A 24,278-nucleotide genomic window follows, 5' to 3' on the forward strand; every position below is an offset into this window, starting at 1 on the left:
GCTCAAATTTTATATGACTTTATGATAATATTTTTATGATTTATACACTTTTTAATGATTTTCTTAATAGGCAACATATATAATATATTTAAATGTAAACTCAAAATGCTTAACAGAATTAAATTGTTTCAACCTTGATTTTAAAAAATATACCTAGCATCCTCCAAACTCAACGACTTACACATAGTGAATCATAAAATTACATATGAATAAGAATAGAAAAATAAATTTGTCTTCATGAAGAATGAAATAGTGCAGAAAATAAACATTTTGCACAAACAAACAAGCAAAAATTCAGTCCTCCACAGACCTGTTACTTTTTTTTTTAAAACTCTTATAACCGTCACTTGTTACATGTAATAATGACACCTGTATGAACTGGCTATCTCAATAAAAGACACCTGTCCACACCTTAATACAGTCAGACTGCAACTTCAAGTGACAAAGACCAAAGAGCTGTCAAAGGACACCACTTACAAGATAGTGCACCTGAGCAAGACTGGGATGAATCAATCTACACTCAGCAAGCGGCTTGGTGAGAAGAGATCAATTGGTATTCTAGATCACCGACAATATCTGTCAACCAGGGGCGTTCGTGAAAATTTCACCTGATGGAGTAAAAAGAATCTCAAATAAACAGTCCAGAAATACACAAAAGGGAAATGGTCAATGACGAGAAGAGAATTTAGTCTCAAATCCTTCTGCTCTAAAGTACTCCCTGCTTTGGCCAGCATATCTGTCTAAAAGTTTTCCACGTTCACCAAGAAATGCGGCTGAATCTCCCAGCATTACAACTATCCCTTGACTGTGAGAGAAAAAGTATATAACAAAATGCATGAAATAACATTTTATGGTTTTCAAATACTTCTATAACATCAGTAACTGCCAAATACTTTTTTGCTCCACAGTAAAGTGTGTGTTTAAAGACAAAAATATCCAATATGTTTGTTCAAATCATAACAATGGAGAAACATTGTAGGCCTAAACAAACCACACAAACATATATTTTCATGTTTTTATTTAACACAAAATGTACAAAAAAACATAGACTAAGGATTAGGAAAGTTACTAAATCATCCCAGGTGTAATCCAATATGGAGTTCAATCAATGTGAAGCAACAGGATGTGTTGGTTTTAGCTCCCCTGTCCTACTGATTAAAAAACACTATTTTGTTGTTCTAAAGAAGAATTGTCTCATAAGAACCACACACTTCATTCAACGGAGCTCTCAGAATACATATGATAAAAAATGTACACTTGCATGAAGATGGAAAAGATTACAAGGTATCGCTAAAAGCCTTAAAGTTTTTATGTCCATGATAAAACAGTATATGAACAAATGGAGAAAGTTCTCCCTAGTCTGCAAGAACACACCAGAGAATGTGGTGAAGAATCCTAGCTTGTCAGCTAAAGTCTTACAGAAATGTCTGGCAGATGCTAACATTTGTGCATAACAATCTACTTTTAGAAAAACATTGAATGTATCCTGACTGCTGTGCAGACGTTCATAGCCAGGAAATGTTTGGTCGAGGTTATTGCTGACAACCACTGATAAGCTTAAAGATTCACTTAATTTTCCCACCCTGAACAGTTCATTTTTACATGTTTTGTTCATTAAACACATGGAAATGTCATTTTTGTGTGGTATTAACTAAAGGAGAATATACAGTTTCCCTTAGATAAACATTAGAATTTTTTTTTTGTTAAATGAATGCAGAAAACAAACTAATTTCAACATATTCCCATATTTTTTCTTGCAACTTTAACAGTTAAAAGTTATAATTTATGTGGCCCACAATAGAAGTATAGAAGTAAAAAGGTATTTATTTGAGTAAAGGTAAAAGTGTCCAAATCTAAATTTTGTGGTATCAAGCAAACATTGGGTGCAGTAGCTGGACTGGTCTCTGGCGGCCCCAAAAAGGGAAACACCAGGTTAAGAAGATGGATAGATAGGCAACATTTAATGTGCAAAAGCTGGATTTCACAGAGTATGATTTCGGAGCTAAACAAAAGCAATCCTACCCTTTAGTTTTAGACAAAAGCTTCGATTCAGGTGTAAAATAAATTTGTCAGGTAAGTTTTTTTTTTCAGCCAATATTTTTGAAACATTATAAATTTTAAATGCACTTAAACCACTTAACATACTCCTCTGACTATAAGAAAAACTTGTTGGTTATATTCCATTGTTTGTATTTGCATTACTTGCTCTGAATTGTAAATTAAAAAAACGTGACTTTAGGGACTTCTTCACTTGACGTCACGTGGCCTCTTCTGCTCCTCAGGTTGTCGTCCATCACCGCGAGTTCACGTGTTTTCACCCTGACACACAGATTCTAACCTCAAACTCAAGGAGTGGACCGAGCCCCGCCGTGGACCGTCACGCCGCTGCGCTGCGGGGCGGTTGTCATGGTAACGGCGCTCCAGCCGCAGTGAGAGGCGGTGAGTCACCGAACGGTAAGCGCGCGCGCGACGGCTGCAGCCCGATACCGAACCCAAACCGAGGACGCGCCGAACCGCAGCTCCTGGTCACGGTCAACAACACCAACAACGACGGGGCGGCTTCTTCTTCGGCGCCTCTGGACTGACGGAGGGGGAGCGGGGGCGGGGGCACCAATGGTGTCATGTCGCCTCTGCCTGACGGACCGCAGCGCGCGCGGTGACAGCTGGAGGCCGATCTGCGGAGCGCCTCTGCATGCCCATCCCCGCATCCCGCCGCGCGACAGCCTGAAAGCATCCGGAGCTGCAACCGCCGCGCGCGGGCGTCCCGCACAAGAGCCTGGATGCGGCACAGTTGCTCCAAACAGAGGCAACCTGCAGCAGCAACATGGCTGACGCGAGCAACAATTAGTCACTCGACCTTTGCGGTTCCTGAGACATTCTCCCCGCAACAACTGCAGCCTCCTGAGCAGGTGAGCAGCAACAGGTCACCACTCGCCTGCAGGTCACTGTGGCTTTGGGGGTCATTGTGTGGTAGGTAGAGGACTCAATTGACAGCAAAGGAAGAAAATCATGTTTCTGCATGACAGCACAAAACAACACAAATCTGTTGAGACTGAAACTGAACATCAATATGGCAAGCTTTACAGAAGACCAAGATAATACATATCTATACCCTCACATGTGCACTACTAGTTGCATAATGTTTACACTTGGTAACATGTAACACAATGGTGGCTGTGGTGCAGAGGTAGAACAGTCAACCTCAAAATATTACAGGTTCAATTCCCGCCTCGTCCGCCTATGTTGTCCTTGAGCAATTGAACCCCACATTTCTCCTGGTGGTTATAGGTTGGTGCCAGTATAAAGCAGCGCAGTATGGGTGTAATGATTAATCAATTTATTCAACCAGATCAATCTGTCTGAGGCTATCTGCTAATCTAATTGAATTGACCTATGCCATTATAGTTTTAAAATGAAATAAGTCAATTTTATTGAAGCTTGAAAAATGCCATTTGGATTGAGGCACATTACTTACAACGCAAAAACGACCAAGTGCCATCACAGCAGACAATACGCGTGATGTCAGCTAAAAAATGATCAGCCATCATTACAGTCTAATGACTTTGAGTTCTGCAAAGACATGTGACCACAGTCTTAAAAACTCAATTTCAGGTCAAAACTCACCTCAGATGTTTTGGATATTAAATCTGATCACACAAATTATGTTGGAGCCACAGGATGAGGATTTGTTTTTTTGAGGTTTACAGTGAATTTGTTTCCAAACCCACAAAGTGAACTCTTTGCCCTTTTGTTTCAAGATGTTACCTTATTATCCGTTTTAGTCTGGTTACAGTCTCAGCTGAGCTCCATCCATTCCTGCTCCAAGAACCGAGCCCAGGAGGCCCAGGATGAGCCTGCTGAAGGAGGCTGAGCTCGGCCTGGAGGTGGGCGCCAAGGTGAGAGCTCATTTACGGCAGCGAGTTTTATCGCCTCATAAATCACAGATGCTGTCTTTGTAGCTGAGCCAGAGTACAACAGTCTTCTTACACTAACACTTGCAATCTTCACACTCTGCAAGAAGCAAGATGGTTCACTTTACAATTTTTTGCAGGACAACAGACTATGCTTATAGTCTTGCAGCCTCACATAGGAAGTTTACACAATTTCTTGTTTTTGTAAAAAATCTAACTTAGATCTTCAAGCTTTTTCTAAATCCACATACTCTGTAACTACAATTTTAATATGATATTCTGAGTATTTTGGAGCATTTAAAAGCTTACTAAATCTGATTAACAGGTTTACAAATTTGACAAAAATCTAGAAATGTACATTAGATTACAGTGTTAATGTAAATGTTAAATTCAATTTATTAACTTCAGAAATAAGATATTTTAAGTTTATGCAGATTGGTTCGGTGTTTGCAGGATTCTTGACATCTCCCAGGTGTGAATGTAATCAGTGTATTGACAAAATAAAGTTTTATTTAAAAAGGCACGAGCTGAGAAATTATTTTTTTTATCTTCAGAACATAGAAATTACATATAGAAGATTAAACTGTATGTCAAAATTTCAAATTTAACTGAAGACAAATAAAAAGAATAACAGTGCAATTATGTTAATCTATAATGCTGAGAGAGATAATATCAATTTTTGTTTGTATGGGATGAAATAGTGTAAATGTCTAACTTTGACAAATAACTCAAAGAAATTTTTATTTATTAATTTATTTTTACTAAATTTATTTTGTCATGTATATTATTTTGTTTGATATGATTGGGAGATTTTTCAAATACAATTGTGAACTTATTTTCACAATCAGTAAAACAAAGCTGTATTTTTTTAAGAAAAAGAAATGGAAATAAATTTGAGTCATAAGTGTTAACAATTTCTGAAAAATAGTCTTTATTTCCCGTTTCAAGTGCAGTTTAAAAATATCTGGTATTTGCCTGCTGTCAGGGGGCGGAGTCAGATGGGTGCAACGACCGTGTGAGCTCCCTTGATTGGCTGAAAACTTTCCACTTCACCTGATTGGCATACATTTCAACCAATCACACGTCTGTGTTGCCGCTGCGGCTCTTCAAAGTTGTTTAAAGTTACAACAACGTCATGAAGAAGTAGTTGAACATGTACAAGTGAAGTCTACTAGCCAAAACGCTATTGAGGGAAAAACTCTGAGGATTTAGCCAATAAAAAATCTCCCTGCGAAGGCAGCGACAATTATGAGGTCGGCGCGGGCGCAGAGGGAACCCCCCCTGTAGCGGGTTCGGCACCGGGACCGAGCCGAACACACCTCCAGGTTAGCAAACGTCTCGGTTAATTCTGTCATAAAATAGAGACTTAAATACAAACAGAAAATGAGAATGAAGTCGTAAACCTCGCAATACTAAAAATTATTGCTCAATTAATCTATCATTAATTTATTATCATAACTATCCTAATTTAGCAAAACAAATCCCACTAGCTAATTTGATTATAGTGAAAACATATTTTAAATGTGTAAACTTTATTGTCAACAGCTTATGTTTCAACAGGAATAGTGTCAAACATAAAGTATTAGTTTACATTGTGACTGTAGCTTCAAAACATTCCACATATTTCACAAACATTTATTAGAATGAACAGTTTTAAAGTTTAATTATAGCAAAATGAAAATGAACTTTAGAATAAATTATATATTCATCTGTTTTTCTTAAACAGGATTGTTGACCAGTTCACTGAAATCTCAGTGTCTTTGTAGAAATGTCAATTTTTCTCAACTGAACTGAACTGAACAAAAGCACAAAGATATCAGTGAAAATGTTGTTAAAGCTCTTGACTAATTAAAAAAACTGGGCCCAGGAATAAACTTTAAAGGGTTAAAGTCAGAACACTAGTAGAACATTGTTGCATGGAAATAATATGACAAAATGTTTATGCTGCAAATGATTCTGGATAAAAAAATTGTTTTGTGATCATAAAAGAAAAAATGGGATGTTTTTGTTTCGTTTGTGTTGCTTTCCCTGCAGGTATGTTTGTGTTTGAGTGACCTCTGTGTTATGAGCTGTTACAGGAAGCAGGTTTAACAAATACACAACTGAACCCTGAACTCTGATGGTGTTTAGAGTTACAGAAAGGCTGGTCTGGGTTAGTTTAGACAACTCTGAGTTGATTACCTCAAAGTTAATGAAGAGCAACAATAGAGAGATGTCATCAGCGAAACAGGACTTGCAGCAGATAAAGTCTTATCTATGGAGATGTGAGCTGCCTCTCAGCAGAGGAGACTTCTGAGGACTGTCTTCTATGATTATCTGCACTCTCCTAGAGTAACAAATCTACCTGCAGGTTCATGAACAGAGCTGCTGTTTTCATGGCCTTTATAGATGTGTGCCAACCAACGAAGACTGACATCCTTAAAGACCCACTCTAATGAAAAATGTGTTTCAACATGTTCTTGTAGAGTTTTGTCATAATGAAGGACATATATATAGAATAATTTAAGATTAAAATTTGTTTTCTGAGTATTTATTTATTTAAATCATGTTGGATCAGGAGCAGATAAAAACTTCTGGTTTGAAAACAGTTTAACGCAGCAATTCCCATGAGCGAGCCAAAGTTACCCTTCCCTGTCCAATTCTAAATCCTCCACTTGAAAACAAATAGATCCATTAACCTCTTCATTCTCCTTGTCTGAGCTGGCTAGCTCTGATATTTCTCGCAGTGTTTTTGCTAGGCTAAAGTGCTTTGTGTTTCATACGAATCAAGGGCGCTATGCAAATATATAAAGTTTGAAGTTAATGTTAGTTTGGGTTTGTGAGGGACTGTAAGTTAGCTGGAGAGAGTGTAAACAAAGGGATGATGCAATATCAACCTAAGGTTATTTCACACCCAGAGGTGAATTTCTAATGAACTCCTGCTTCTCTGCAGAAAATATATCTTAAGGAACGACACCTGCTCTTTTATTTTACCTAAAAGCTGCAGAATCATCTTTAAATGACAACTGGGAACGATTTCAACCAAAAAAATATATAGGTTGAGTTGTACTTTAATTATTTGTTAAACTCAAGTACACTTTCTGTGCTGTTGTAGAAAAGAGGAAGAATGTCTGGAAGATTCTCGACCATTTTTTCCTCAGCTCTACCACAAAAACTAAACTAGGATCAGAAGGAGGAGACGGACGCTTTCTGATTCAGCCTTTGAGACAGATAGACGACTACCTTCCAGCAGCAGCTCACTTTCACAGACTGAAATATCTACAGTAACTAATTAAATTTAACCAATCTCACTTTTTCAACCTCACTTTTCCTCATCTCAGAGTTCAAATCCCACTCTGATCATCTTTTGTAAAAATGTTCCTAGTGGTCTTGTAATTAAAATTGTGCCATTTTTAGCCATATTAAAAACTTGTGCTGTTTTCTAGGTCATAGTTTCTACAGAGCGGCAGTAGTTTAGTAGTATTTCACCTCTAAGTTGTGGGTAGAACTGTCTGCATGGAGTAAGCCTACCCCTAGTTCCCATCATCCATCTGTTTACACACTCTCCTACCAGCTAACATCTCACAATCCCAACCTATAGCATTACCCCCAAAAAATGGCGAGCAATATCGGTGCTATTAAGCTGTGAAATTTTGTGCCAGATGTCTCGGATGAGAAAAACAAAGACATGGATCTTGTTGTCTACAAGTGGATCCATCAGAATGGAGTAGAACACGGAGCTTGTGGCCTGTTCAGCATGTTTTCTACATCACACCTTCAAGCTTTTTAATTTTTTTGTCTGCACCTTGAATAAAAACTCAGAAATGCAATTTTGAGGTTATTGTTTTCTCATATATATACATTTATATATATAAATGTCCTCCATCATCAGAAAAATGCCACAATGAAAGGTTTTCAACATCAAAAACACAATTTTCATCAGAGTGGATCTTTAAATTCTTTCTCTCATATTGACTGTAAACCAAAGTAGTAAATAAAAATTTTATTTTATTTTCTCCAAATAGCTTACTGGTTTCTCTTTATATATAAATGTTTTGCTATATCACATATATGTATGTTTTTGTGTGTGGTTCTTGATGTTGGGGCCTCGAAGAAACAATAAACCCATTATAACAGTTCAATAACTCCTCTGTGTGCAGGTACAGACCTGGGCCCAGTCTCTAGTTTACACCGTGGAAGAACTGGAGTGTAAAATCTGCTACAACCGCTATGACACTCGCAGCAGAAAACCCAAGCTTCTGGGCTGCCTGCACAGAGTCTGTGCCAAGTGTCTGAAGAAGATGGTGGACATGGGTGAGTCCACTCTCCTCCCTCTCGATGCTGCGCTGCTGCTCTGTGCTTCTGCGTCCTCTCTCGTGCTGATGTAACTGCTGGTCCGTGGGAGGTGTCGACAGTGGTGACATTGAAGACTCGAACACTCATATAGGACACTTATGTAAAGAAAGACATGGATCAATATTCATTGAAATGAGCGTCATGACGCCTTTCCTGTAGATGCAGTCTCAAGTGTAAATGTGCATCTCTGAGAGAGGGACATTTGCATGTCATTTTCACTGTGGTCTGCTCAAGAATCAGATGAACGTCAGAGTCACCTTTTTTTTTACTGTTTTTGATTTAAAGGAAAATTGTTTATACGTGGTCCCTTCTTGATGTGTCTCCAGGAGAGTCTTCCCCCTCGGTCATCAGCTGTCCCTTCTGTCGCCATGAGACCTACGTTCCTGATGAAGAGGTCAGACTGCTTTGCAGACTGTTCCACTCGGAGATTAGGATGCAGTCAGGCTTCTGAGTCACACTGTCGTCTTGTTCTTCAGCTTCTTTTTCTTGCTCTTCATTCATCAGGTGTGGTTGATGGAGGATGACCGACACATCCTGGCTGTGCTGTCATGTCAGGATCGAGCCCAGAGACAGGAGGGAGGCAAAATGGAGGTGGTTCTGAGTCCCTCGGGTCTTTCTGGTAAATGTCCTTCAGTAGATCATTTGTCATGGTTTTCTTTTCTCAGGTTATCACACACGTTGTTGTTTCTCCTGCTATGTCTGCCCTCAGGAGGAGGAGCAGGAGGAAGTGCGGAGGCATCCCACCACTCTTCAGACTGTCTGGTCATCACGATCATGGAGCTTCCTGATGACTCTCCTTCCTCAGACTCGCTCAGTATGTTCAACTTGGTGGGCCTGTACCGCCCCCCCAGCCTGGATTCTCTGCCCTGCAACCTGCCAGCTCATAAGTTTCATGCTTGGAGTTCCCGCAGCTTCCCCCGCTGCCTGCTGGGAGCATTGTGTCTGGTTAGTTCTTTCAAAACAAGAAACTTTACAACCAATTTAAATCAACTGTCATGGCTAAACCAGATCATTTGATACTAGACCAGAACGTTAGTGTAGTTACGTCCTCCTGCCGCTGTGGAGGTCACATGCTCTAAAAGTATTATAGGAATTATCAATAGCAAGAGCATCAAAATGACTTTGCAGTCTTTTGAAGAGCTGCTGTACAAGTGTTCATAACTACCTATTCCACCAGTTTTTCTGGAAATCACCATAATGGTGGATAGTTCTCTTCTCAAATGATCTTGCCCCAATAAATATTTAACCAATCACACTAAATGTATCTTACAGTTTGACTTGGATTATGCGTAGAGGACTAGTTTTAATAACTTTGCTGAGACAGTTTTATTAGTTGTTGTCTTGCAGTTGTTTCTGCACGCCTCATTTATTAAACCTTTAGTCATAACTGGCCTTACGAGTGAATATGGGCTGTCTGTGGGGGAAAAATTGACAAATCTGCATGGTGGCCCAGATGAAATATCAAAATCAAAGACCACTCTCAGAGTGAAAAGGTTCATGCACCTTTTTTTCTACGAGCATGCTGAGAACAACAAGTCATAGTGAACACTTGTACAACACATGGGATGAAGTAGGGGTGAATCCAAATTTCTCCCCTACCCCTACTGCAGGGGTGTCAAACTCAATTGCGCAAGGGGCCAAAATCCAAAACACATCTTAGGTGGCGGGACAAACAGGATAAACATTTATTAAAACTAAGCTTTAAAAACTTTAAAACCACATTTTTAACATAATAATGAACTAGATATATAGCATTACCTGTGGTAAGTATAGTGTGAATGCTGTAAACTGAATTTGACTGCTAAAGATGCTGAAATTGATAGCCAAAAACACTGAAGCTGATAGCTGAGAACACTAAAGTTTATAGCTAGCCAAAATATTAGCTAAATGGAAAATTATCCCAAAAACTAAAAAAAATAAAAAAAATTCTCCCCAATGACAAGATTATAAAAAGCTCAATTGGTTCAATTAATCCTTATGACAGTGTACAGCTAGTACTGTTTAGACTAGTTCAACATCTTAGCTGTTTGTGCCCAGGTGAGTTTGTGTCATTGTGCCCAACATGCTGCTGTGTCTCTGCAGGTGTTCTTCAGCTCGCTGCCTTTAGGGATCTACCTGCTGATGGTTGGTCAGCTGTGGCTGGGCGTGGTCCTCATCAGCCTGGTTCCATGCACGTTGCTGCTGCTTATTCTCTACTGCTTCTGCCAGTGTTTGTGCCACGAGCTCATGGAGGAGGTTACCGCACGCAGGCGCCCGCAGCCTTGATGACGGCAGAAACAGGTTTGATGCTGCAAGGACCGCAGAACACCTGCCATGGCAGCAGCATGTGAGACAACACGACAGCACGCTGCCACCACGACTGTGACTGCCAGGCTCAGAGCTGTGCCGAAGTCCATGCACGCTGCCACGAGCACAACATCACAAAAACTGTTTGCACTACGTAACTGCACTCTGTCACGATGACAGGACCACAACGCCATGGCGCCACTGCAACGACCATTATGATGCCATACTATAAGCAGGACAGCAGTGAAGGGACATGGACGACAAGAGCTAGAACCATGTGGACCGAGCCAACAGAACGTTCTCTGAACACCAGTGAACCGCATTTCTGAAACAGCCTATCAGCAAGGGAGCAGAAGACGTAGACATCAGTTTTTCCTCTTTGTTTTTATCAGAGACTGGACTGAAATGTCTTGTCACCCTGTCAGAGGTCACGTTCATTGATGATCTAGACAAGCAGTGTGTGAACAGTGTTAACACGTTAGAAAGACATTTTAGAAACTAAATGTACTGTAGATACATGCATACCTCAGTACAATAGCACATTTTTATCTCACCTGCCTCATGTCACCAGCCTGGACTGAAAAAGACTGAGACACAACTCGGACCAAAACACAAGCCCAGACCGGGGCAGGGGAGCAACACAGCCAGAGACGACTAAACTGAGCCGAACAGAAACTTCTGGTGAAAACCTTCAGAGTTGGAGATCATTATTATAATGGGAAGTGTCAAAAGCATTTTGATCAAAGATGTGTAGTTTTAGCAGCAAGTAGGTTTGTAGTTTGTGTTCTACTTACCTCCTGCTATCTTTAATGCGTGGCCAAACTCCTGTTCTCATATTGAGTAATGTGACATCGTTTGAAATTTTTTCTTTGTTTGTTTAGCTGTCGTTTTAATCGTCACTGACCCATTTTCACCTCCTGTTTGTGACCGGGAGAGTCCAGGTCTTTGTAGGATCAAATAAACTTCATGGAGAAATTATTTCCTTTCAGCACATGTTGCTATTCCACCACAGGAGCCTCTGTTCAGTCACTCATCGATCATTTTTACTTTACTACTGATTAGAAACTCCCCATAGCAGTGTGGAGCATCAGAATTGTCTGGCAAAGGTGCCTCCTACTTTCCAAGCACCACCTTCACCTCCATCCAACTACTTACAAAAACAAACTACTAACTGGTAACTCTCCACAAGGTTGTGGCCTCCTTAAAATGCTGGGTAAAAACCATTAAATCCTGGAAGAGGTCTATCTTTTAATTTAGATATAAAGCACTGTGTTTGCGATACAGACGTTCTGTCCCAAAAACCACCTTTCTACCAAAATATTCAAGCAGGGTTGTTTATTTACCAAAGCCAGGAGATTGTACTCAGCCTCATATTCCTACAGTATGTCTTCTGCATCTGTGCTGTAGCATACAGTGTTTGATTTGAGGGTACCGTCTCTCTCCACTTCAGGTTTTCCTTTTTGAGTTTTGAGTGAAAGCAATGAGGGCACGCTTCAGTGCCTCCAGCATATCCATTAAGTACATAGCTCGGAGACTGCTGTTGTGTCACAGATTCAAACTGTACACTCCTGTGCAGGTGCCCACAGGTGCGCTCCCTCCTGCTGAAGGGCTTACAGACACATGAGAAGTATGTCCTTGTAGATACATGCAAGCCTCTTATTTGGGCCAGCGTGACTTCTGAAAGTCTCTACAACCAGGGATGCAGTTAGGCCAAAGCAAATCTGTTTGTACACACACAGAAATAAATTTCACATAAATGTTGTAATTTGATTCAATTTGATACCAAATTTCTAAAAAAAAAAAAGAAAAGTATGTTTATTTGTTATTCACTTTCACTGTACAAAACAAACATCCTTTTTAAACTTATTTAGGAACTAAAAGTTAATTATATTACTGTTATTTCTTAAAACTGTAGTTTCCTTTTTTTCTTCTATTTTAAGTCTTAGTTTTTTAATCTTTAAATTCTGTACAGGTTCTTTCAATAACTAAAATGGTATTAGAACTGTAAATCTTTAAATACTATATAATTGAAAATGTGCATGTCAGTGACATCAGTCCTAAAGTGCATTAAAAAACCTCCAGTTTACCAGCAGTGTACAGCTGCTCCCAGTGGTAAGCTAGCTCCTGTGAATTTTGTTCCAGATGCAGGTCGACTTCTAGTTACTGGGCATCTGGATAATCCATAATTTTCCTTTTTTCCAGATAGTTTACAGAGAAGGATTAAACATCACTAGATTCCACCAAAAGCCCGTCATCAACTCAGAGCACCAGGTCATACAAGAGCTATCACTGTAACGCAGGGGTCTGCAACCATTTGGGCTCATTTTCTAGAGATTAAAACCTATTAAGAGACACAAAAACTTATTTTAGCCCTTAAGAAATTTTGATTTGCATTCATTATCTTCTTTTTTTAACTATTAAAGGGCCACATGAGGCTCTGGAGCCGCAGGTTGCAGACCCCTGCTATAACAGTTGGATCAGTGAAGCACTGCCTTGTTCTTCTGCTTCATTAGTTCGTGTATAGATACTTTTTTATCAATCCCTCTTACGTCAATCTGAACAGAGTTCATAAATATTTGGATATATGCAGGTCTGAAATCACACAACTCTGAGTGAACAACTTAACGACACTGAAATGAGGGTTAGTACGGGATAGGAAAGTTTATCCAACAACTGCAAGAAGAATCCATTTCCTCTTTGATATATTTTGTCATTTTTTGTGGTTGTGGTGGAATCTCATTATATGAGGTTCTTGGCCTGTGCAGCTGCTCTCCTGTGCTATGCCAATGTGTCTCCTTCCTGCTGTGGCCTTCGAGTCTATAGATCTGGCGACAGGTCTTAGAAAAACCACCTGCTCAAGCTGGAGCAGGGAGGCTAACGTGAGAGGCAAAGACGACACTCTCAGCCTCCTGGGAGCTGGAAGATCCTGGCCACAGCTGCTCGTACAGCTTTAATTAAAAACATGGATGTTCCCCAGAGAGGAACTGGAGAGAAGTGTATGTTCAAACCCTCCTGATGCGGTGCAGTCCTCTGCAGAAACCCTCAGCAGCAGCAGAGACAACTTTCCTGAGGTAAGATAAAATCAAAGCTCCAGGTTCTTTGGTTCTTTTACTCTGTGTGATCTTTCCTAAAGGGTTCTCTGCAGTTGAGCTTCAGTTTACAAATGAGTTTCAGTGAAGGAACCTCATTTCTGAACTTGAAAAAGTGCTTTAAGAGATGTTCATCTTGTGATGGTGTTGTAAGAGGAGATGTTTGAGGTGCTTCTGATGTGACAGGCACATCACCTGTCTCCTGAAGCAGGTCATGAGTCGGTGGCGTCGTTCCGTGGACGAGCTGGCGGCAGCACGGCAACAGAGTGAGTGTCAGCGTGCCCAGGACTCTCTGAGCCGGGTCACTTCCTGTTTCCAGCAGCTGGTTTCTTCCCTGGGAAGCTCTGCAGACAACAGCTTTCTCCGGGATGAGATAGAGGACGCCAGGGTGCTCGCTCATCGGATCTGCAGCGGTAACTCCTGTCTGTGGGACCTCTGCCTCTCACACCTGCCTCCACCTCACCTTTTGCTTCTTCATGTCCGATCACAGGTCTGTCCCGCCGTCTGCTGCGCCTGCTATCAGAGGGTAACCCCGCCCCCTCAGGTGTGCAGGACAGACAGGGGTCAGAGCGTCTTTGGGTTCTCTTCCTATCAGCAGTGGAGAACTTCCTCTCTGACCTCCGGAAGGCCAGTGACCTGACAGAACAGTTTCCTCTGACTCAGCGTTCCAGCAGACGTGCACTGATAAACACAGGTGAGCTTACAGATATTTTGTGTGAGTGGATCTTTAAACACCTGAAACATCCCTGGAGGGAGGTCAACACACAGGATCCACTCACATCCATGATCTAATTTTCCTTATCTGAGCCGACATCTGACTCAAAACTGTGTGAGATCCAATATTTCTCACCATATTTGCTGCACTGGTAATGTAGGGCTGTGACAGATGGATGACAGGAATAGGGGAGAGGTTGGAGAAACTATGTGTCAGGAACAAAGGCTCGGGGTACGCAGATATAGGGCCGAAGACTCTGGGGTCACGGGTTCAGCGACAAAGACTTGGGAAGCATAGGTTCATCCAAGAAGTCTCGGGAAACATGGGTGCAGGAACAAAGACTTGGGGGACACTTCCTAATTCATTAAGGAAAGGAAACTGTTTCTTCTTAGTTTAACAGCAGCCAAAATATCAAATATTTGATATATGAGGAACCTGTGAATCACATCCTGGACCACAGAGTGGCTGAGGTCAGACGTCCAGGTTAGGCACTTTAAAGTTTGTTGGTCTGCGGAAGCCTGCATTTACTCACCTCATTACCTCTTTAGTTTCTATTTTGCTTTCACTGAACTATATGTTAACTGTTGGATAAATATACACAAACAGGAATCTAAAAACTCACCCACAGTTCATGTGAAGGAACCTGCTCTGTGTTTACTGTCATGTGACCGAGTCACCAATGTAGGTCATTCACTGGATTATTACCAACTCCTAAACATTTGTTTTGCTCTGGAAAGATTTTAGGGCCCAAATGCTCAGAAATGTGAACGTTTTAGGGAGAAACAATCTGAAACGAGCCTTTATATGTAACCCTGTCGATCCATAGTTTACTGCAGTGCCTCAGATGTATTGTGGAGTGCACAAAAATAAAGAAAATACTCTGAAACTGTTGATTTACATCTGACCTGAAAGGCAGCAGGCTTTGATTTGGCTTTAGAAATTGTGTTCTAACAGTTCTGCAATAAACCTCAAATAAATATGACAAACAAAGAAAAAATAAATGAAGTAAAGGAAATTGCCTCTCAGCTCTTGGAGAGCTGTTGGTTTTTACTACGCAGAAAAAGTCACCCAGACAGACTCTTTAATGTCTAGAACCCCCAAAACTCAACAAACATCCATTAAATCTTTCACCAAAGCTTTCCCTCGGATTGGGTTGGAACACAATCAGCTTTGAGGTTCTCGTTGTTCATCACCATCCATGACCTTCCCCACCAGTCTTCTCTGCCGCTTCCCTCCCAGGATGTGTGGACGGCATGGTGGGCTTGGCAGCTCGCGTGGCTCTAGTCCAGGTACCATGGCTCACCTTAGAGGAGGAGCCAAGTCCTGATCTGACCGACCACATCACAGGCCTGGAAACCATGCTGAAAGAATTGCAGATGAGGGTGAGTTTTTAAATATTTATGAATGTTAATTTAACCCGGAAGTGAACAAATTAAATTTCTTCTTACGTTTTTTCCAGTATTTCTCCAATACCACATTTTGACAAATTTTTGTGTGTCCTGTACTACAAAAAAATCCATGGATCTTAATAAGCACAACCAGTATTAATTCGCACCAGATTAATTAGCAAATTTTCTATTTGTGAAAAAATAAAGGATTTTTAAGTGTGTTCGAAAAATATGGCTGGGGTTATTTAATAAGCTCAGATTTCATTTTGGTTTGTTAGATTTACATTTATGGCAGAGATGCACCAACAACAGTGAAATGAACTATTTTTATTTAATCACTGCCGACATTACACTTGCTAGTACTGCTTTTGCTGCATTGAGATGATCATAGGCGACAGGGTGTCTTTTATTTTGAAGGGAACTTCTGTCAAAAGTTTCAAAAAAGGCATTTTTTTTAATATTTTCTGTTTTATTCATGCAAAATGAGCAACAGTTCATTTATGTTAGTTAGTGTATTATTTTTTTGAAGGGTGAAGGAACTTTGCAGCTCCTACTTGGTTGTAGTCAGTGAGAAATCACTACCAAAGTATTAACGCCTGATAACTATGACATAACCTGGTTTTTGCAGATTCCCATTGCATTCTGGTCCGTGGAGGCGACCCAGCCAGCTTGGGCCGAAGCACAGAGTGAGTTTATGGATCCAGACGACAGCCTGGAGGACCTGATGGAGGTGGAGGTTGTTTCCAGCAGCAAGGACGGATCCAGCTGCTGTGCTCTGGGCTGCATCAGGCGCTGACGGTCCTCTGTAGCCCTGATGGACTGCAGATTTAAAGGGTACCGGGTAGTCCATCTTAATAAGGAACTGATAGTTTGTCAAATTAAAATCCTAGTTTAGTTTGTGTTTTTCCTCCCCAGCAACAAATCCACTGGAAGTTTGTGAATCTTCCACATCAGTTCATTAGTTTCTAAAGATATCGAACTTTTAGGCACCAACAAAAACTGGAGGTGTGTGAGATAAAGTGAGGAAGAGAAAGGACAAAGTAGAGGAATAAAGCATGAACAGGAAGAATAAAGAGAAATAGAGCCAAAGGGGAAAATTTAAGAAGAAAGAAACATGAACAGCAAGTTGTCATCACGAAAGGTCGAATGCTGAGAGATACAGCTGCTGTGCTTTGAACTTAATGGAGTTTAGGGACAGAAGTGATTGCATTTAATACACATGATAGCAGAGCATGTATGGTGAGTTCATTAACAGACTAATGGAAATGTTTTCAACCTTTCATTTCAACCGGGTTGATTTATAATGTGATCTGAGGTCATTATTAATACTTCGCCATTTCAAGAACCTGGTTGAAGTCAAAAGTTGAAAACTTTCCCCACAGCAGCATTAAATCTGTCTGTTTCACAATAAGTTCTGTAGTCACACTACAGTGTTCATCCGAAATCCATTTTAACAGAAGCCCATTCCACAGGTCTTCAATAACAGGCAGCAAAAATGTGCAGTTTATGTCATTCTTTAGTCCGGACGACAGATGAACAATACCAGGGGCCTGCAACCTGAGGCTCCGGAGCCACATGTGGCTCTTTTATTCCTCTATTGAGGCTCTTTGGCTTTGAAGAAAACTTCAAACTTTACTAATTACTTTACTAATTAATTTATGCTTAGATTTTTGACATGTCAAATTGGCCTAACTAGTTAAAATAATGGTAAAAGGTTTTATCTACTGTCAGAATTGCTTTAATCCGAACATTTTCTTTTTGCATTTATATGTATAGAGTTTAAAATAGTTTGGATTTGAAACTGAGGTTTTTATTCAAAAGTAAAAGGATGAAGGAACACAAAAGTTAGTAGAAAAATCTCTTGTTTCTTGCATTTTTAATTAAAGTAAATCTCCTGCAGCTGGAGAATATGATTAAACACAGGATGTGTTTTATTTTGAAAGGAGATTGAATATGCTATTGTCAAAAGTGAAAGAACTGAAATTTGTTGTATAGAAAAACTCAATTGCATATCATACATGTATATTTCAAAGCTATATTTTATAAATGAATCGCTTAATGGCCACTAAAAAATTGTGTATTTTTTCTAACTTTGAGGTGAAACTTTGTGGCTCTTGTTGAGTTTCAGTCCATAAGAAACTGGACCAAATGGCTCTTTCAGCGTTCAAGGTTGCAGATATTTTATTTTAATAAAACTTAATATTAACAAGAATTGTACTGCAGGCTATCTCAATAGCAGACAAGTAAGAACTTTTATGTTGGGGAAACAAACCAAAGAACTGACTTTCTGTTAAAAACTAATAACAATGTAGGTCATGTGCACTTTAGCTTTAAAAAAAAAAAAAGGTTTCTCTGTTTCACATGTGTGTAAACATATATTGTGATTTACGTATTGCACAAGCTGGTATTGCGATGCCGATACATTTACATTTTTTTTGTGCAGGCCTAGAACATGTAATAACCCTATGGATTTTAACCCTTTAATAAGTATGAAAAACATTGTGTTGTATATGAAAACTTAGTTTCAAGTCGACCAAATGTAAACTGTCAATTAAAAAAAAAAAAAAAAAAAAAGATTACTCACAGTATTCGTCATATCAAGTATAGAAAACACTGGGTCTCAAAAAATGTTTAGTGAAACCTGCCCCTAGTGGTCTTTAGAGGAACATTTGGTGTTTGATACCCTATTTTCCTTCTATGAAGGGAGGAATGTCTAAACATGATACATGTAAATCCATCTTTAACCTGGCAAGCAACTGTTAACAATCAGAGACTGTGACAACAACCTTAAAGTTGATTTAAGAACTTTATTGAGATGGCAAAGATACACATTAAACATAAAAATATTATACAAACAGACAGACAGACAAAGGAAGAAATGATGAGGGAGCTTTACTTTTGAAAAGTGGCATGAAGATGTGATTTGTAAGCTGAAAGAAAAAAAATAAATAAATTAGAATTACAACTGACACCAGTCTTTGTTGTCAGAACAGTAACTCTGCAGTTTCACTCTCCAGACAGTAAACATCTGGCTGCACATGAATGAAAAAGTCCTGAGATGGATAATCTTTTGAATAAAATGATGTAGGACTTCCAGACAAGAGGGAGATAAGTGTTTTGAAAATAACTTAATGTCTTTTCGCTAAAAATAATCTTGGATGCTGCAACTTTACTACTCACTTTTCTGATTTCACCAATTCTGTTGTTAAAGCGCCCCTTCTTTTCTCAAGGTTTAAAGGGCCTATATAATGAAATTCTAAGCCTTTCAGAGTAAACTACATCTAAATATATGATCACATATTCAGAAATAAATTCTGTTTTTTTTCAGGAGTAAACTAAACCTAAACATCACCATTTTTTTTTATCTTTTAACAACAAATTTTGAAAATGTTCTCCACAATTTTTCCATCCCCAAAGTTCTGCAGCACTTTACGTTCTAAAGCACATACTACTTATGTCAGTGATGGAATTCCTGTCTAATTTTTTTCCAACTACAAAAACACACTGGCTAGTTTTATTTTGAAAACAGGAAGCTTCAACAACACTTTATTTTGAAGATTGGTTTACTTCCAGTGACAGTGGAGCTGCACATTCAGTTTATTTTTAGTTTAAATTATATTTTTGCTTCAATCTACAATATTTATAAAGATCACAAATCAGTGATCTTGAACGTTGCAAATATTCATACTTAAATTTTTGAGAGGTGATGGCGAGTATACTCATTACAGCCCTAGCTTTGGGTACGTTTTTTTGGGAGGAATTAACTTTATTAAACACTTAAAAGCAATAAAAAGGTTAATTTTGCATGATAGGCCCTTTGAAAATCCAAGAAGAGTTTTAAACGGAGCAAAAACTTGCGTCAGAGTGGGTTCCTTACCATCTTGGTTTTCCCACATTTCTGCTGCTGTCGTGTTCAGGGGACTCTCGTTGTTTGGTTCTAGGAAAAAAAAAAAAAAGACTTTAGAGAGAACCAGAACCGGACAGGTATGTGGAGGACCAGTTAAGCTTTAGTTCACACATGAAGGATTACCTCCAAGCAGGCTCTGTATGGACAACAGAATGGAGCGCACGTCGTACAGCGCCGACCACTTATCCTTCAGGATGTCGAGACAGATGAAACCCTGATCGTCCACGTTGGGGTGGAAACAAGGCGTGACGAATCTCACACGAGGAGCCTGGTAGGGGTAGCCAGCAGGAAAGTCCAGAGATAGCCGGTATCGGAGGCCCTCGTACACCTGACAGGAGAACCGGATCACACATCAAACTGTGCAGAGCCACTCTCTCTTTTACCAACAGGGATATATACGAGTGTTTGCAGACGCATACCGTCCCCTGAGCTCCATCGATGGTTCCAACCCATTTGAAGAGATTGTCCGACTCTGGAAATGCTGAAATGCCTTTATCCCCCGACATCTGCGGCAGAGGAGCAGAAGTTACACTCAAGGCTGCAACAAATGTGCAGTTTTGCTGGATTTCTGTTGCCGTAAACTGATATTTAACCGGATTCAGGGCCTCGATTTGCCCCGATGTAATGCTGTTCTTTGTAAACCCTTTAAATCCTTTCAAATAGAAAGCTTTATTTGTTCATCATCAGTTTGCATTATGGATCAGACACACTACCAGAGCGTACTTGGGGTGGTTTTGTTTCAGGGTCTGCTATAGAAGAGTGCTATGCATTCAAATATGATTTTTATACTTAACAATTGACGAGGACTCATAATTTAGTCCCAGAACATATAAATGTTTGGAGGTTTTCCATTTGCTATACTGTAAATTATAAAAAAAAAAACAAGTTTGTGTAGTAAATCTACATCCCTGAGTTTAACCAACATCTTTCTAGATCCACCTTTATAGATTCAGACAATAGATTTGAAATAATTTGTAATATATTGTGTTATAAAAAAGGTGAACTCACCATGAGAGTCATCAGCTCCTGCTGCAGCCTGCAAACAGAACAGAAGTGCATCAGAAATCAAACTGAACCCTGATGTACTGACTGTTCTGGTGTGGGCCATGAGATGTGAAGTACTGGACCCTAGACACTCACCGCTTGGACACCGAGCCTTTGGTCATGTTGTTCCCGCTCTCGCTGCCCTTCAGAGCAGCTGCTGAGGCTCCAGCTGCTGCAGGGTCCATGTTCTGGGAGGCCATGTGTGCCAGTGATGGGCTCGTCTGGACAGACATGCAAAACCCACAAACACATCAATCACTTCATACTGGGGCTGCAACGATTCCATTCATGTCATAATCGGACCGGGCCATTTTTAGCCAAAAATCCAACCAGTGTGACTCAGAGATAAATACATAAGTTAATTGTTTCCACACACTGGACTGTAATGATGGCATCACGTGTGTTGACGGCTGTGATGGAATTTGGTCATTTTTATGTTTTACTGTTCCTCAATCCAAGTGGTATTTCCCAATATTGATTTATTTCATTGTGTGATTATATGGTTGGATCATAGGAATAGAAATCGATTATTACATCGATTAATCATTACACCCCTACTTCAAACACAACAGAACAGGCTCAGATCTGATGGAGACTGATCAAACAAAATGATTTTAGTTAAATATTTCTGTTTTAGAAGAATGAGTTCAGGCTGAAGAAGAGCAGTTCCTTCATCAAGACGCTGGTATTCCACCATGGAGGTTCAGTTCCTACATTCCGATAGAAGGACAATGAATGTGGGGCTTCAGAGCAGTATGAGCGGTTTACCCTTCTGCTTAAACCCCAGCTGCGAACACCGAGGCCCCGCAGCTGTGGGCCCGTTTAAACTCACTATCACGTTCGTAAAGTTACTGGTAAAACTACACAAACACCCTCCCCGAAATAATAAACATCCCACAAACATCTAGAAGTTTGGTTTACCTGCGAGATTTTACTGTCGATCCAATTTGAGTAGATCCGAATAGCTTTAATATCTAGCTAACCGCCTGTTAATGGAAACCGATCGCGCCCCGAGTTTTAAACTGCGTCAGCCAATCGGCGTCCGCCTTTCAAAATCAAACAGAAACCTACTGACCAATCACATGCGAGTATGTTCAAGTAGGTTGTTTTTATGGGTTGGAAAGATACCGGAAGTTGACACCCCTCTCGGGACGATGATTCAGTGTTTACGTTAAGGGAAGAGAAGATTTTAAACAAAACGAAAACGGATTTGAAAAGTTAAAATTTAAATAAAACACAACAAACTGAGAAAAAAGGGACCTAATATTTTCATTTTTACCAGAAAAATCTACCCATTCACATTGTGGCAACTGCTGTAAGAATCATTTAAATTAAAGCCACTGTAGAAAACTATTTGAAATTTCTAATCTTGTACCATTTTCTTTTTCAGAATTTTCCAGTGATTTGGTCTCTTTATGCAGGAAGTCCTAGAAATTTTCCCCAATATTGTCAGTTATCTTTTTTTTTTTTTTAATTCGTGCAACTTCTTAGTTTTACAAAATCATATGACGGATGTTGTTATTTTACATCATTATTTTTTCTGTCCCTTTGGCGTAATTCAGTATTTATGTTCACTGACCTAAAATATTTTTTTCTCACAACTGTACATTGTTGTAAATGACTTAAAGATTTCTCTTTTATACTGTAGGGATTTAGCACAAGCCGTGTTTGGGATCAAATTGATTTACTTTTTCACTCTTTGAATATTTAGTGATTTTTGTGCCACTCATTACAAACAAAAGTTACAGTTTTGAGATCAACACTTCCTAAATTGCAAACAAAATGTAAAGTTTTAAAAAAATAAAACTTCATAATTTGCAAATGAAAATATGAATATAATTAGAATAGTATGTGTCACACAGAGAGAAGAAGGTAATTACTGACACATATACTGTGCATATAATTTGAAAGATGCTTCAGTGACAGCTTTGTGTACAGCTTTTCTCAGAGCTTGAGGTCAAGCAGCTGTTTCTGCACACAAAAGAGATGATTGTACTCCTGTAGATCATTTCCTTCTAGATAAAAATCTGATCACTTATCAAGTCTATCAGTTATCTCACTACCTGCATATGGACTCAAATTAGCTATTTTAAAGCCATACTCTTTCTAGTTTATTCCATCAATCCATCCATCTTCTGTACCCTTTTTCGTGGTCACAGGGCTGCTGGAGCCAACTCAGATCCTGGTGGAAAAGGTGGGGTTCATCAGTCTGCTGCAGGGTCACACACTCACATACACATATATGGGACAATTTGGAGTCGTCAGTTAACCTACAACGCATATTTTTAAACTGTGGGGGGAAGCCAGAGTGCCCTGAGGAAACCCACACACGGATGGGGACCAATTTACAAACAGGGGCCTTCTCACTTTGAGGCTAACTACTAAACCACCTTGCAACCTCCTTAAACTATTATAACATTTATGTCATATGCTCTAATGTTGTAGTTGAAGATTGCTGCAATATTGAAGCTGATGGGATGAAACTGTCTCTGAAATGACAGAAAGAGAAAGGTTTGAAGACTTGCCACACAGATGGATGGACAATGACTAGAAGTGCAGAGCATAACAAGTACATTGCTGTGTTTCAACATCTTTGATCTCATGTTTGTCTTTAATATGTCAATTTATTCCTCATACTTAAAATTGGAACTTTAGATTTGCCTGGTGCTGGAAAATAAATCAGTGACATTTACCTACCAGCAGAGGGCGCGCTAGTTAGAATCCTCTGATTTGTTTTGAGCGGAAGTTCTCCCATTCAGAGCAAGATTTCCGGTTTGTGTACAGCTCACCAAGCCACGCAGAAAGATGAACGCGCCTCCTGCTTTCGAGTCATTTCTTCTATTTGAAGGAGAGAAAAAAATCAGCATCAGCAAGGACACGAAAGTTCCGAACGCGTGTTTATTCACGCTCAACAAAGAGGACCACACGCTGGGAAACATCATCCGAGCGTAAGAGCCGCGCATGCTCACTATGGGCTAACAGCATCTGGATAGAAGTGACTTTCTAACCAGCTTTTTAGTTCAGCTTATCATTCGGTGACGTTTTGGTTGGCTATGTATACTTATTTGTTAAGTGTTTCATTTCTAGAAGTGTCATAAACAAGAGTGATGTGCATGTAAACAGTCAGTTTAATTAGTATTGTCACGTGTGTCTCTTGTTTGTCAGTCAGCTGCTGAAGGACCCTCAGGTTTTGTTCGCTGGTTATAAGGTTCCACATCCTCTGGAACATAAAATCGTGATCCGAGTGCAGACGACAGCTGACTACAGTCCACAGGTAAGGCAAACCCAGAAGCTAACATAAAAACAGCAACTTTATTTTTATCTGTCATTTGACACGTTTCTTGTTTTGATTCAGTGCAATTCATTTAGGATTCATTTTTATGTCTTTGAATTTTCGTTTTATAACAGCTATACTTGGTTGTGAGAGCTTTTAATGATTTAAAATGAAACAAATGGAGCTGGCATTAAAAAAAATCTTTAAAAAATGGCCATAAATACATTTTAACTGCTGTTGCAAAAAAACAGGAACATTGAGGTTTGTATGTTATGAATTCCCATAGATATAATTTTTTCCATTACCTCTCCTGGGGAGTGAAATGTTTT

General features: G+C 39.6%; 4 protein-coding genes across 5 annotated transcripts in view; 3 read left to right on the forward strand and 1 right to left on the reverse strand.

Annotated features, from left to right (window-relative positions):
• Positions 1 to 2,396: 2,396 nt before the first annotated feature.
• On the forward strand, positions 2,397 to 11,510 carry LOC112145117 (E3 ubiquitin-protein ligase RNF182). 2 transcript variants are annotated; one of them, XM_024270162.2, is made up of 7 exons: positions 2,397 to 2,909; positions 3,783 to 3,896; positions 8,051 to 8,204; positions 8,573 to 8,640; positions 8,751 to 8,865; positions 8,956 to 9,191; positions 10,329 to 11,510. In XM_024270162.2, the coding sequence occupies exons 2-7, from the start codon at positions 3,849 to 3,851 to the stop codon at positions 10,509 to 10,511; spliced, it is 804 nt and encodes a 267-aa protein (XP_024125930.1). In that variant the 5' UTR covers positions 2,397 to 2,909; positions 3,783 to 3,848; the 3' UTR covers positions 10,512 to 11,510. The 2 variants fall into 2 exon arrangements, with proteins under 2 accessions (XP_024125930.1, XP_024125932.1); XM_024270164.2 differs by having other exon boundaries at positions 3,794 to 3,896.
• A 2,325-nt stretch (positions 11,511 to 13,835) lies between these two features.
• Positions 13,836 to 16,889, forward strand: zgc:109913 (regulator of G-protein signaling 9-binding protein). Its single transcript, XM_024271142.2, has 4 exons — positions 13,836 to 14,034; positions 14,112 to 14,315; positions 15,576 to 15,718; positions 16,353 to 16,889. Exons 1-4 carry the CDS (start codon positions 13,836 to 13,838, stop codon positions 16,518 to 16,520), a joined length of 714 nt encoding a protein of 237 aa, XP_024126910.1. The 3' UTR covers positions 16,521 to 16,889.
• A 1,622-nt stretch (positions 16,890 to 18,511) lies between these two features.
• ube2c (ubiquitin-conjugating enzyme E2C) lies at positions 18,512 to 21,755 on the reverse strand. Its single transcript, XM_024270404.1, has 7 exons — positions 21,597 to 21,755; positions 20,772 to 20,896; positions 20,640 to 20,667; positions 20,051 to 20,137; positions 19,755 to 19,959; positions 19,602 to 19,661; positions 18,512 to 18,654 (listed from the first exon to the last, which is right to left on the reverse strand). The coding sequence occupies exons 2-7, from the start codon at positions 20,873 to 20,875 to the stop codon at positions 18,617 to 18,619; spliced, it is 522 nt and encodes a 173-aa protein (XP_024126172.1). The 5' UTR covers positions 20,876 to 20,896; positions 21,597 to 21,755; the 3' UTR covers positions 18,512 to 18,616.
• Positions 21,756 to 23,366: 1,611 nt separating this feature from the next.
• The window catches only part of polr2j (RNA polymerase II subunit J), a 1,199-nt gene continuing 287 nt past the window's right edge, over positions 23,367 to 24,278 (forward strand). The window contains exons 1-2 of the mRNA XM_024270405.2: positions 23,367 to 23,623; positions 23,841 to 23,949. Coding sequence (XP_024126173.1) covers positions 23,481 to 23,623; positions 23,841 to 23,949 — 252 coding nt within the window. The 5' untranslated portion in view covers positions 23,367 to 23,480. The remainder of the gene's footprint in view (positions 23,624 to 23,840; positions 23,950 to 24,278) is intronic.

Source organism: Oryzias melastigma, linkage group LG5 (assembly GCF_002922805.2).
Source record: "Oryzias melastigma strain HK-1 linkage group LG5, ASM292280v2, whole genome shotgun sequence".
NCBI lineage: Eukaryota > Metazoa > Chordata > Actinopteri > Beloniformes > Adrianichthyidae > Oryzias > Oryzias melastigma.